At 43.1% G+C, this 14192-nt stretch overlaps 1 protein-coding gene across 7 annotated transcripts in view; it reads right to left on the bottom strand.

Annotated features, from left to right (window-relative positions):
• The window catches only part of LOC115451266 (hepatic leukemia factor), an 88966-nt gene extending 74983 nt beyond the window's left edge, over nucleotides 1-13983 (bottom strand). For 2 of the 7 annotated variants that reach the window (XM_030179506.2, XM_030179512.2), the window contains exon 1: nucleotides 13714-13982. In XM_030179506.2, coding sequence (XP_030035366.1) covers nucleotides 13714-13813 — 100 coding nt within the window. In that variant the 5' untranslated portion in view covers nucleotides 13814-13982. Of the gene's footprint in view, nucleotides 1-13713 lie in introns of all 7 variants that reach the window. The other 5 variants (XM_037443980.1, XM_030179510.2, XM_030179508.2 and 2 more) reach the window with 5 other exon arrangements.
• Between the last annotated feature and the right edge of the window lie 209 nt (nucleotides 13984-14192).

Here is a 14192-nt window from a genome sequence, read left to right as displayed (position 1 = left end):
GCGGCCACTGAAGCCTGTGTCATTAAAATAATTACTGACTGTGACACTCGCGGGCGCGAGCCGGTCCCCTGTTGTGGGATTTACTACCACTAAGAACACTGCAATTATGCCACACAAAAGTGTTATTTTTCGTAGTTTTAAATACAGAAAGGTGTTTATTTACAATATTATTTCAAGGATGCCATGCACATTGTGACATAGGAATTATACTTAGTACCTACTATAAAATAACTCGCACCATATGGAATCATAGAACTGACTACACCTAGCGAAAAGTGGCTACACATGTCTGCTTACCCCATAACGGTGTCGAGTAGGCGCAAATGTATGTATGCGTAGTTATATAGTTTATACATTATGTAGTAATTAGCACCTAGTAGGCCGTATGACAGTGCCATCCCGACAGGCGCTCGTGCTCTCACAAATGCGTTAGTAGACACTGGCAAGAGCTGCACCGACTCGGCTGACGCGTTTCTGCATCGCCTCAAAAGCTTCCATCTCCCGCTATCTGATAGCTTCCAAGTTTCCGTTTAGTCTAAATCCGTCCCGCTCTAGATTCGAAATAGGCGAATTAATTCCGTTGCTAATATTGTTATTTTTGCACACGACAATGTCGCCGTGGGAGTTTATAATAGGAGTGCGTTCTGGTTTAAATAAAATATTATAGCCGCCAATTTTCGGCACTATTATAAAGTATCGAGCCGCGGCGCGTCCGAGTCCCGCCGGCCGCGGGGGTCCGCGCGCATATTCGCACTCCGCAGACGCCAGCGTGCACCGACGCCCTCTCGCTAGTTGTATTCTTGGCAAATTATCACTTTGTATATAATTACGACGCCTCCATCTGATCCTCGGGATGTTTAGTTTCATTTATTATTGTCGGTGCGGCATTTTCACAAGTTAATCTGCGACATATTTTGTGGCTCGTAAATATCTACGAGGACATTGAAAATTCTCCAACAGCTAACTATTATTCAGTTTTTTTTTATTTTCGTGAAAATTTTACGGTAGGTATCCTAAAGCAGCAACTAACGAGAATGGACTGTTACTGCTAGTCGGTGCCTAGGACTGCACACGCAGGGGTCACTCACCCTTAAACAAGACTTCTAGGAACTTGAAATGATTGCAAAATAGCTTGATGATTCGAGGTCCTTACAGCGTAGTCGCAGATGTCATCTATTTTAATATTACAATTTCATTAACCCCGTGCTTTTAAATGTAAAATGTAGTAAAACATAATAAAACAACTTGTTGTTTTTAGCGTAATATGTTAAACATCGTACCTAAGTAATCGTTATTGTTTAACACTAGCTTTTGTCTATGGGTCCGCCCGCATGAAATTATTTTTGAGGAGAAATATTATCCGGTTAATATATAGCCGTAGTAGTTCCTGAAATTAGCGCGTTCGAACAAACAAATAAACTTCAGCTTTAATAGTAGTGACATAAGCGTGTAAAGAATAACGCTGCTGCCGCTGCTGGTATTCCGCTAAGACAGCTGTACCACGCCAATCGAACTACGCAATTAAAGGCGACTATACCAATAAGAGAAGAAAGAGTTTGTGATATAGGTACACTTAAGATTAGCCTACTGGGTTGAGTGCCTACACTCCACCCTGACATTGAACAGACCCGAGCGGCGAGCCCGCGCTCAGCCGGCTCTGCACGGGTCTCAAAACTAATTAGGTGGAGGCGGCGAACTAAATCAATTCAACGCTACTATTATAATTATGTATGTATCAATACAGCTGTCGCGCGCCACTTGATCGCCACGTGAATACCGGCGCCGCATTGCTATGGATCGCGCCTCAGTTCGTAATTTAATGAGAGAAAGAAAACACGTCGAGCGTCGCGCATAAAAACCTTTATTTACCTAAACTGATATCTGGGGCTGAAGTTCGATTGGAACGCCTGTAATTGCAAAAAGACGGATTAGCTTCCGTAAACGGAATAGGAGTCTCTGAATATACACTCAAAACTGCGGGCTGGCTCATAATACACTTTGGAGATAACGACAAACAGAACTTAACTTTTGTCGATTTAGTAATTAGTTTTGTGAGTTAGGCATCTACATAAGTGGCCTACGAGCACACGGCGGCCTCTGCGCAGGTCGCACTCGTGTTATGTGTATACCGTGTGTGGAACCCATTAAGGTGCAACTCAACGTATTGGCAGTGACAGAGCTGGCGACGATCCGTAGCGCTGCCCCTCAGCCGCGCACAGCGTGCCAACTGCCCTAGAGAGGGACGCTCGGCCGCGTGGCGGTACAGCTCCACGACACGCATAGCGGGCGATGAGAGATGAATAGAAAAAAGTTGGCGCGACTTTGTGTTGTTATAAATAAGCAATGACACTACCGAAGCCTCAAAATTTAAGAGAAAAAAATATTTTTAAATTTTGTAATGTTGACAGTTAACGCGTTGGAAATTTCCTAAGAGTGAAGCGCGGGGCACGCGGCCGAGTGTCACTGCGGATGGCCATTGTACACGTGGCAGGCCGCGCGCTGACTTGCGAGCTGAGACCAGTTATTTAATGTTATTCATTACTAATTAGTGCGTTCTAGTGATCGATGATCCTTCGTGTCGCGATCTCTCGGCCAAGTCGTCATATGTGGTGTGAGGGATGCGAGGCGCTCGTGGTGCCGCGTCGTGTCGGCTCGCGCGACTCGACGATGCATACCCGCACTTATTGAGTGATCAATTTGAACGAAATCGGCTCAAGTCGCGATGCTTGTTCGCCCGCTCCACTTACATTGTTTACTATAGATTAGCAAGAATACAATAAACAAACTGACCTAATAATAAACAAATAATAGTATCTTGATCAAATCCTTCGCCCTTCGAGCACGACACGTTCCTCGTTGTCGGAGCAAGCTTTGTTCCCGATTTTTGAAGAAAGATAATATGTTATTATAATAGTTCATCTACTATTTACGCGGAATGTCAACGCTTGGCATAATCTCTTTTGTAGGTGAGCCATTCACCCAGATTTTAACTCGGAGTTAAACTTTTAACTTGGAAGTCTGATGAGCGCCCGTAAACAGGGAACATCTTTGGTTTATACAGGTATCAATTATGGTGTATATTGAGTTTTTATCCAAGTACCGTTTTTAAACCCGGTGAAATGCCGATCGATATATTTTTTTTATTCTAAAGTCTTTGTTAATACCTACTCGATATTAAAACTCATTAATATAATCCAGAATTCTTGTAATTGTTATGTGAAATTCGTTATCGAGAGAGAAATACTGGTCTCTAAACTGTACACAGTACTCTGCGGAAAATCCTTCCGGAACAGCAACAATTAGTCATCTAAAAGTGATGTCCTGGGTATACCTACAGTTGAATGTGTTTGAGCCTGGGAGATTGTAACAAAAGTGCACAATATAATATCACAGACTGCCGAAACGAAGGGCCGCACTGCGCATGTCAAAGGCGCACACGTTGGTCGTCTCGAAGTTACGTATATAGATAATGTTTATCAATTATCGTTCGCTTCAACAGTGAAGGAAAACATCATGAAGAAATCTACATACCTAAGAATCCTCTCTACCTAAAGATGCCTAGCAGTTGGACAGATACAGGCTGGTATCATTATTATACTACAGCATTGGCTTTATACGTGGGTAGCGTGACAACATGTAAAGTGTAACGTGAGTGACAAGTAACACGTCACAAAATGCATTACTGTAGATTTTGTAAATCAATGTTTACCCCCGGACACAGTGCTTTTTCTTAATGAAAGGTACCGTATTATGTCCTCTCGTAGCCCCAAAAACGTTTACTATAGGTATATGCAAAATTTCATGATCATCGCTTAGCTAAGTGAAGGCGTGAAAGCGTAACAAATAAACTAACATAGTTTCATAATAAATGTATCTAAGTAGGATTATAATCTCTTCCTTGCATTAAACAGAAGGGTGCGTGCGCATTTCGACTTTAGGGAAGTGGTTGCGTAGCAAAAAATACTCTATACAAATATTGTAAAATATTATTTATCTACAGGGTGATTTTGAAATTGCTTTACTAAATGAAACCACATACTTATGTTTTAAATATATCACTCTACAATAAGTTACCTGAACCGCAGATGTAAAATAAAAACTTTAAAATGAATATCAATAAAAAGTGATATTAATTTTACACATTCGAATGCTATTACTACTCTAAGAGAATTCGTCACAACGACAAAATCACACTTTCAAACAGAAATACATTTAAACATACATTTGTATTTGCACTAAACTATAAAATAATCAAAAAAGTAATAAGTAAAGTGGGGTATTTTGGTGATTTTTGGTCATTTACGTTACTCCTGAATGATTGTTGGCACAATGTAAGCAGAGGTAAGGGCGAGTATGTGACGTCAATTATTTATGTAATTTTAAATTGTCCCCATATATTCTATAAGTATTATATTAATACAGAAAGAAAAATATTTGTTTAATACCTCCTTTTGATTAATATAGAGATAAGTGCAGAAAAATAAAATTTATGTATATGTCTCAGATATATGTTACAAATATATGTATTAAATTCAACGGCAGCATTTCGACCACTTGACGACCACTAGTACGTTCCAGTTACCTGAACTGTATAACACTACCATCAATAAGTACTTACTTAGATATTATTTAGTGGATTAAAAACAATCCCGCCTTCGCACACGTAACTGCAACTTCTGCAATTGAAGCGTCTAGACCGACAGCACCATGGGCAAATAAAATGAACGTCAAAAAGACACCGAGGGAACACCAGCCGCCGGACTGGCGGAGGCTGCCGCGCGTGCTTTATTAAACGTAAACAATGAAATTAGGCGAAAGCCTCGAACCAGCGAGTGTTACCGGCCGCCGTGCGGGGACCGGGGCCAGGCTCTAGTGGCACTCCACCACAGCATCACTCGCCTAATACACAACCAACACAGACTAATAGGTGTGTTTTGCTCTAAAATATTCCATGAAAATAGAACACATCCAACAAAGCCGCGATGTAAATATTTCAAGCGTCTGTCCTTCCACTTTTAGATCGGAAACAGTTCTGTGAAGCTCACGCTCGCCGCGCGGCCGCACGCGTCACGCGGAACGCGCGCGTCCCGAGACCATCCCCCTCAGGACTGTTCAGTGCTCAGTCATACTGCCATGGGTACGAATATAATGGAGTGGTGTTCCACGTCTAGCCCATTCTATATAATATGGCTGACTAACAAAGCGTAATAGAGGAATACAACTAATTGTCGAAGTTGTTATGTAACCATTTTTTTTTCAAATAATTATAGGAGCCTAGGCGCCGTCTGTTAGTTTAATGAATATTATGACAAAAATCAGTATCAGATTGTCAGAAAAAGGTGTCGACGCTCTGACTTTTTAAAAAGCCTTCATTATTAAATCACTAAAGAATTCTAATAATTTAAAAAACTGAATTTATAAGTCTGTTTTCTTATACTGAAATTAACGGTTGTTTAGGTTATTAAGATTTACAAAGAATAGGATACCGGACTCATTTTTGTTCTTTACTTTTATCAAATATTTACATAATATTAATTATAACACAAAAGGAATTATTAAAATCCGGTAAAAAATGAACAAGTTATAAGTCTTTGAATTTCGGTAGAACGAGTAATTAACAAGAAACAGAATGAGACAAAATATCCACATGTGACGTCATCGGGAATTATGACGCGTGCGAAAGAAAGAGATGAAGCGATATCCCCACATCGCGCCCACTACTGCACATTACAATATTTTAAATATGAATTACTCGCTAATTTTTTAACCAATTTTTATGCAGTTTTCGCAGGAATGCTTCTTTTTCGTATTGTTTAACATTACATATAGAATAATGTACAAAATCAAGCATAGGCCGGTGCCCTATTGCAAACAGACCCAAAAAGTATCAATTTTTTTAAAAGTCTCGAAGTCCCGGAAATTTCAGTGACTTTAATTGTAGTCTGCCTGGTGTCTCGGGATTTTGAAATTTTCGGGAATTCCCAAATCTTAAATACCTACAGTACAGATGTATAGAATAATAATAATTATAATTAATGCCTTAAAACAGGTACACAATACTGCCAGTAAAAATAATAGCTAACTAAGTACGAATAAAACTGAGGCACATTAAGGGTAAAGGAACAGTCGAGGGTAGAGAAAGCAGACAGGCGAGAGTGACAGCAGTTAAACAAGTTAGCATGGAGCGCGCAGAACCGCGCCTGCCGCCGCGGGGTCGCTCGGCCGCAGTGCTGACTACTACTGGACTGGTTTTCGATTCCGATTAAACGTGCAAAGCTTATAAAAGTAATCCTTATCCCGTGCCCAGGGTCCGTGTCCTCTGTGCCTAGCGCATGCTGGTCGTTTTTGTATTCTCCTTAAATTGTGAGTAACATTCCGTTATTTCTCTGGTCCGTTTTTTAATTGGTCTCTCATCGTTCGTTTGATTATACTTTTTATATCGTTTTAATAAACTTAATTTTTTCTTACTAGTTGCTCTGTTAAGATCTTAATGGCTGTTAAATGGGAACACGCGGCGTTTCAATGTTGTATGCGGTACAAAAGTAATGCTAAGAATGCAGCGCGTTCAATGGTTGCACATAACATTGAAGAGCGTCGAGGAAAGGAGGAGGGGGACTTTAACCCGAATTAAGCACGTGATAGTGTAGGTGGCGAGGGAGATTCGAACAGAACGGCGCTCAGGCGGCAGCGCTGTGTGACGTCACTACTCATACCTCAACACGCGCCACATACACTACGCGTCACCACACTTGCTGTGTACATTAATATCAATAATTAAATGAATCATGTCCGGTGGCGGTGGGAGGTGTGCGCCATTAACGTATGTGCAATGTGACGTATTTGAGCGCGGTGCCTGTCTGATGTCCGTGACGGCCGACCAGCGGGCCAGCTCAATGCCGCAGCCGCAGTGGCGCGGCTAGGCTCGAGCCGGCACGCGGCACGGCGCAGGCTGTGCCCGAACCGTGTCCGCACTTCTCTTACGCTTTATCTTTGCCGACTACTGACGCACGAGACGATGACTTAACTAAATATTTTTACTTAATGCGGAATATTTCCTAAATTTTAATATACCTAATACATACCTATTACCTACCTATATTAATTACCAATTTTTTTTACAAACTACTTAAGTCAAATGCTGAAACAATATTGATATGAAATAGTGTTGTTTTCGAGTGTCCGTATGGCAACTGCGTTGTACAGATCGCGCCGCCCGCGCATCCCGCGCCTTCAAGGTCTGTGCCGATCGGCGCGTGCGTGCTGCGCGGCGAGAGTGACGAGCGCACTGCGGACTTCGCCTGACGCCACTACACCGCCCCAAGGCCGCCCAAACAAATAACTACAACGTAAAAGCCGACTCCGTAAATAGGAACTCGTTCTGTTATCACCTGTACATATTATTGTATTATAAACACTTTGCGCGTTGCGCCGCGGAGATGTGCCGCCCGCAGGCCGCGGCCATTCTGATTACAGCCAAACACTGATTAAAAGTGGGCCACTGTGCCGCGGGCACGCCGAGCGTCACCCGCTATCACAATACGTGTCGTAACACACCGTGCATTACGAACAAGCTTGTGCGTAAAAATTCATTGAAATTATCATTAAAAAAAAAAAAAAATTGTAGTAGTTCCGAAGCACGCAAATATTTCGAATTTTCGTGTTAAAGCTTATCTCCGGTAGTTGTCCCCAGGAACAGGTTGGGTGCAAGGAAGACCAGAGCAAAGCAACTTTACGCACATAAGCCCACACACGCACGAGTCGCGTGCGGCGCGGTAGATCGGACGCACGACGCGGCGTGCAATAATGAGACGCAGCCATTGCGTCATACAATATTAAAGCGCCAATTGAAACATTATTGGACGTGCGGGGCTTTTTTAGTCGTTCGACATTGAACACGAATCACACTCAAACTATTAGGCCGTGCTAACTTGTCATTTTACATTTATATATACCAGGCAGGATGGGCTGCTGGCTTGCTACTCCAGTAGCCATGACTACTATTTTCATTTCATTAGCAGCAAGTCAGGAAACAGATAGAAACTCGTTCTGCAACTTTAGATTCAAAAGGTAAAATACGAACAGCCATGTGATCACTGCAGTGTAAAGAGCATCGACTTTGAATTCGGAGCACGTCGTCAAATTTTTGAACTTGAGTTGCGATCAGTTGCGGTCGTCGCACTAACGACCGCCACAGGAGCGTCACCGGCCGGCACCCACCGACTGTATCTACTTAGAGCTGGAGCTTCAAATGCGGTAAAACTTAACGTTTTGTTAAACCCAAATAAACCAATAATTGTTTTTATGGTGCTTTTAAATCTATTTGAACTGCACAAACCGATTACATTCCGTGACGTTGGCTAGAGATAACGCTTTGTAGGTAAACGTTAATCACACACCTACTGTAGGGAGGTAGAGTGGTAGCTAAGTGTCGAAATGGATCGGTAATGCGCCTTCATTAGTAGAGCCAGCTGTAACCGGCTGTCGGTGAGCACGAATCGCTGTCGGAGCGCGTCTCCTACCGGATATATTAAATTTCGGCAACTCAGACGTGCAGCCGGAACAGAAGTGAATGCTCTATCAGGAAAAAAACACTGAACACATTTGATACTGTGTTTGTGATTGCCATAATCCGTGACCCGGGCGGCGTTCCAGTCCTCAGTCTTCAGTGAGCGCTGATGTAAATACACGACTCGCTTGTATTACTTCTTCTTCTGCCCTGTCCTCAGATAACAGACTGCCGACTACACGTCACTCAGTGTGCGAGTAAGTCGGCCTGGGGTTGGCGACATGTTCTATGGAGTATGGACAATTCAGTTATTCTCAAGATTGTTTTGTAGTAGCCGTACTCAGCCTTTGTTATACTGGCCACAAAGACTACTTCGTTATGGTGCCGCGCGCCACAAATTGAGAGTGGCTGGCTTACAACTAATATAGAGTTCTGATAATATGCTTTACTAACTCTTACTGTAAGCAGATGTCAATGTTTCCTATTACTGCTAACAATAGATTTATCATAATATTTCAATAACTTGCAGTAATTTTCGTCGCCCTTGAAACCGTGAACTCCATACCCAATTAGGCAAATGTCGAAATAACTATTGTTTGTTTGAAGAGTGGCAAGAAATTATAAATGTTCCTATTTAATTGTGTACTTCAAGTCCTGGGCGAGGTCATTTATTATGACAATATTTTAAAAATATATAACCAACAATAAAATGTGCAAACATGCATTAAACTACAAGTTAGATACAATAACTTAGTGTTGTTATAACAATATGTGGAGCCACACTCCCGCATTAACTGACAACGAGAGTTGTAGACTAGTGGTCACAAGTAAAGCCGGTAGGTATTATTAGTGCCATTAGCCGTATCGTCACATAATAGACGCTTTGTGCCTTTCAAGTTATCACGTTACAGTTTCAAGTAATGCTTTCTAGAAAAAAAACGCCGTGTTGTCTTCATTGGCGTCACTAGACGCTGAACTACGGGTGCGATGAGAAAGAGAAGAAACCGACATTTATTAAATTCAAGCCCGACTATACTATACTACTGGTGGTAGGTCTGTCATATGTGAGAGTCCGCCTGGGTAGGTACCACCGCCATGTCTATTTCTACCGTAATTTCTAGCGGCAGTGTGTAGTTACTGTTGCGTTCCAGTTTAACGTATATTGTGGCGAGTGTTGCTACTGGACATAATAAGACTAACAGCTCATGCCTTAGGATGGCGAGCGCAGTATGTACAATTCTTTGCAATTCATGGTTTTGGATGGTGTTTCTACTGTTTACGGGCGGTCGTTTCGCTTACCATCACGCGAACGGCAAGTTTGTCTCGTCATACAAAGTAATAAAATAATAATAATAATAATATGAAATACCTATTTTAATTAACACATGTGCAATACCTATTTTAACTTACTCTTTTGGAATCATCAAATGGACCCATACTGATATTAGCAGATTAGAAATAAAAACGAGGACTACACTTACAAAATATAATTATCTTCACCCAAAATCAGCTATAGAGAGAATGACAATACAAAGACAAAAAGGTGGTAGAGGACTAATAGACTTAAAGATGCTATGGGAAGGGCAGGTACAAAAGCTAAGACATTTCTTTTACGCAAAATCAAGTTACTCTAGCATTCACAACGCAATAGTAATATCTGATACAAATTATACACCACTTAATCTTACAGACTTAAACAAAGTATTTATCACCGCACAAGACGCTGAACACTCAAAACTTACAAAATGGCGCAGTAAAGAATTACATGGTCCACATATTCATGACTTGGAACACCCCAAATAGATTCCCAGGCCTCAAACAAATGGTTAAAACTAGGTTCACTATTTCCTGAAACCGAGGGATTCATGATAGCTATCCAAGACCAGGTCATTAACACGAAAAATTACAGAAAATTTATAATAAAAGATCCTAATATTCTAAACGACAAATGCAGAAATTGCCACCGCCATTCTGAAACATTTCAGCATATTACTAGTGCCTGCCCCAATTTGACACAAACAGATTACATATATCGACACAATCAAATAGCACACATAATTCATCAAAAATTTTCCATCCACCATAAACTTATTCCTAATAAACCCACACCTTACTACCAATACACCCCAAAACCTGTACTGGAGAACACCAACCACAGACTATACTTTGACAGAGCAATATTAACTGATAAGACCATCCACAATAATCGACCTGATATAACTCTTATAAATAAACACAATAAAACAGTATACCTTATTGATATTGCAGTACCTAATACACATAACCTAATACACCTGACCATGCAGAAAGCTGCAATCCTAAATACATGCCGCATAGTTCGCAAACTACAGGAAGACCTAAATATACATATCGTATCAGACCATGAAACTCACTTGGCCTAGGCCCGTGATTTCATTGTACCAACCGAAGTGACCTAAACACTGAGACAAAAAACAAAAAAAAATAATAATAAAGCAAAAAGCTGAAGTAAAACTGGACTTGAAAACATTAATGGTAAGGCATCGTAGTTCAGGCGACGACCATCACATCATCTAGAAGCTATTAGACGAAACCTTTTCATTTATTATGTTCGCATATTTAATGTGTTTAAACAAGGTCGCTTCAAATCCAGTACAAAAGATCGACAGAATATTATACTTTGAACATTATTAGTTATGAGTAAAGCAAATCGACTACGTACTTATAGCTTGTTTGAGAACAAGTCAAATGGCACATGTTTGGCAAATTAAATAAGTATTGCCGGTTCTAACCAAACATAACCCGCTCGGGAGCTTGCCGTTGCGGCAGCGAGGTGCGGCGGGACTTCAATCCGGTACAATAAATCCACGTGGCACCGACGCGGAGCCGACTATTACTGTCACTGTGAGCGCGCGGATTCCTAACTTATTTACGACATCCATTAAAGATATGATAATATTATGTATTGACACGGTTATTGCGTCGCAAAGCGCACCACAAGTAAGCCTGATTATTTTCATTGTTATACCATTTAATCGAATATACTACCACAGTCACTGTTCCATTTCCCGAAGTCAGCACTGGAGTGACAAGAGAATTGAAAGAGAACACAGGTTACAAATGGAATTAAGCGATGGGAAGACATTGACTTCTAATGCAGTAGGCATGCCGTATGAAGCCCATGTAGCTTACAATATAATTATAACTGAGAGCGAAGTAAGCGACCCATGACCTGAAATTGGTTTTAAGATGCAATTACGAAGTTTTTCACGCGAGCTGGGACAGACGACCCCTCGTTTTCGTGCTCAAACGCATCGCTACTTCTTTTAGCTCCAATAATTTTAACTAACAACATATTGCTCTCTCGTGGGCTGTCTAAAGTTATAATCTATTATCACTTAAAAGTTAATACAATAAGTATAAAATAACGTCGCCTCCATAAACGCGCAGTTACTCTACTACAGTAACTGGAATATACCGGACAGCCAGAGACCGCGCGTGCTAACTCGCTGGAATGTCTTTATGGCAGTCTCCGCTGCAACAGTCCGAACCGTAAATGCATTAATTACTTACTTTTTAGCAACGTTACCGAAATATTCCATTAATGTGGGTGACATCAGATAACAATACATAATAAAACACAATAAGTACAAGTTGTGTGAGAGGCACGCGTGTCCCGTGGTCACTCGATGAATTGCGCCTCGCTCAAGTCATTCGAATATATTAATTAAGGTAAGTTGGTAACAATAGTGCTCGTACATTAAATTCACATAAAAATTGTGATGGTTATCAGATAATTGTCAGTTAAGTAGGATCTCCAATGATGTGTGGTGTGAGTGCGAGCGGCGCGTTGAGCAGCGACCGGCGATGTTATCTAGCACCCAGTCGCGATGCCATCGAACATCCACTTATCAACAACTAAGGCGCACAGATAAGCGCGCCCCTGATAATTACTGCGCAAAAAACAAAATGCTAGCACGCGGTCCGGACGGCTGGCGGCTGCCCGCAGGAGTTCCAGTACCCGCTCGCATTCATGGCAGGATGTCCTGATCAAGGCTGGCCACCGTGTGCTCGGGCCGAGAGCCTACATTAATTTTTATATTAAATACATCTATTTAGCGTCCCTTGGATAACATTCTGTTGACTTTATACTAGGTATGTTGTAATGTAGGTTAGCAGCGGTGTCGAGTGGATATGATTAATTGACAACTTAATAGTTGACTCAGCGCCGTCGCACCTCCTCTCCTTGTTTGTCTTTTATGTCAGAACAGTAGGAATAGCTTTTTAAGTCGTGATTGCGCCTCGCCGAGTGTAACAACACGTTGAGTTCCGAGGAAGTCGACAATAGATTGTGACCAGTGGTACAAATGCACGGGAAATCCTGGGGACGAAAGACCAAGTAGCAAATCGAGCTCGAACTATATACAGGCATATAGACAGACGAGTAGAAATACATTTTTTTTTTAACAAACTGGCGGTGGTGCCGATCGCGCCGAGTGCCTAGCCGACATCCTGAAGCCAAAAGTGCTGGTGCTGGGGCGCTTCACATGAAGATTATTTCCGGGCGGCGTAGAGCCGTGTCGCAGGCGCGGTACGTTCGCCTTATCTCGCGATAACACCACCCTTCCAAATACGTTCGGCTTTAAGACCTAAAGTCGCCGGTATCGATCGGCGACAGCTGGAGACCGCACCGATTCCGTTTCGTTTCACACGCAGCACCACGCATATATATTTATTTCAATACGACACAAAACCAACCCAGCGGCTCGCGGCGAGTCACGGCGTCATGTGACTGCAACCTCGCTCGCCTCCGACTCCGCCGCGACCGCACAACTCGACATGCTTCAGATAGGAAGACGTCAGACGACGGAATGTGGTCCACAGACGACGTATACATATGTAGGTGCGCAGGTCGGGAGCGTGCCACCGACGGCGGGTCGATCGAACCCACGGATGCTTCAATGCGGCAAAGTTAATCGCGTGCGGGAGCCGATGGGCGCCGCGCTGGGGCCGAGCGCAGGGCCGGGTGGCGCGCCGCAGCGTGCTGCACGCCGGGCACGCGGCGCGCGTTCTTGTGACCCAGTGCCCCGGTGCCCGGTGCCCGGTTCCCGGAGCCGCCCGGCGCGCGGTTCTGGAGCCGCTCGGCGCCCGAGAGGTCTTGCTAGCACGCCCAGCGTGAGGCCGGCGCTGCCAACCTTCGGCTTCTACGGTCTCAATGTACCACTTACCGTTTCCGTTTATGAGGGGGTAGTCGTCGTCGTGCCGGCCGATGTACGTCTTCAGCGGGGTGTCCGTGAGGGAGGGCGACGACCTGTCCCTGTCGCTCATAATAATTCACTTATAACACCGGTTAGAGACTCGATACAACAACACTGGACGGGGAGACGCGCCGGCCCCGCACACACTCGACCACGACCGACCTCCGGCCCGCGGCTCGCGCGGCGAATAAATAATTAAACGACGGCACTCGTCGTTCGCCGCTCCTAGCCCGCCGCCGCCGCGCGTCCCTCCTCGCACGGCGCGCCGCGGGCCCGCGGTCTCGATGCGCAATCAATTAGAGACGCTGTGGCGCCCTCTGCCAAATGCGCGCCTAATTTCACCGCGGAGTATAGATGGCGCTGATACACAATCCACTGTTTAAATAGTACCTGCTTCCTAGTCAGCTTTCGTTGAACGCAAAGAATTCGAAATCATAATGAAAAAAAAA

This window comes from Manduca sexta, chromosome 27 (genome assembly GCF_014839805.1).
Source record: "Manduca sexta isolate Smith_Timp_Sample1 chromosome 27, JHU_Msex_v1.0, whole genome shotgun sequence".
Lineage (NCBI taxonomy): Eukaryota > Metazoa > Arthropoda > Insecta > Lepidoptera > Sphingidae > Manduca > Manduca sexta.
Note: the sequence above shows the minus strand (reverse complement) of the source record. Positions and strands in the feature narration are given on the sequence as shown.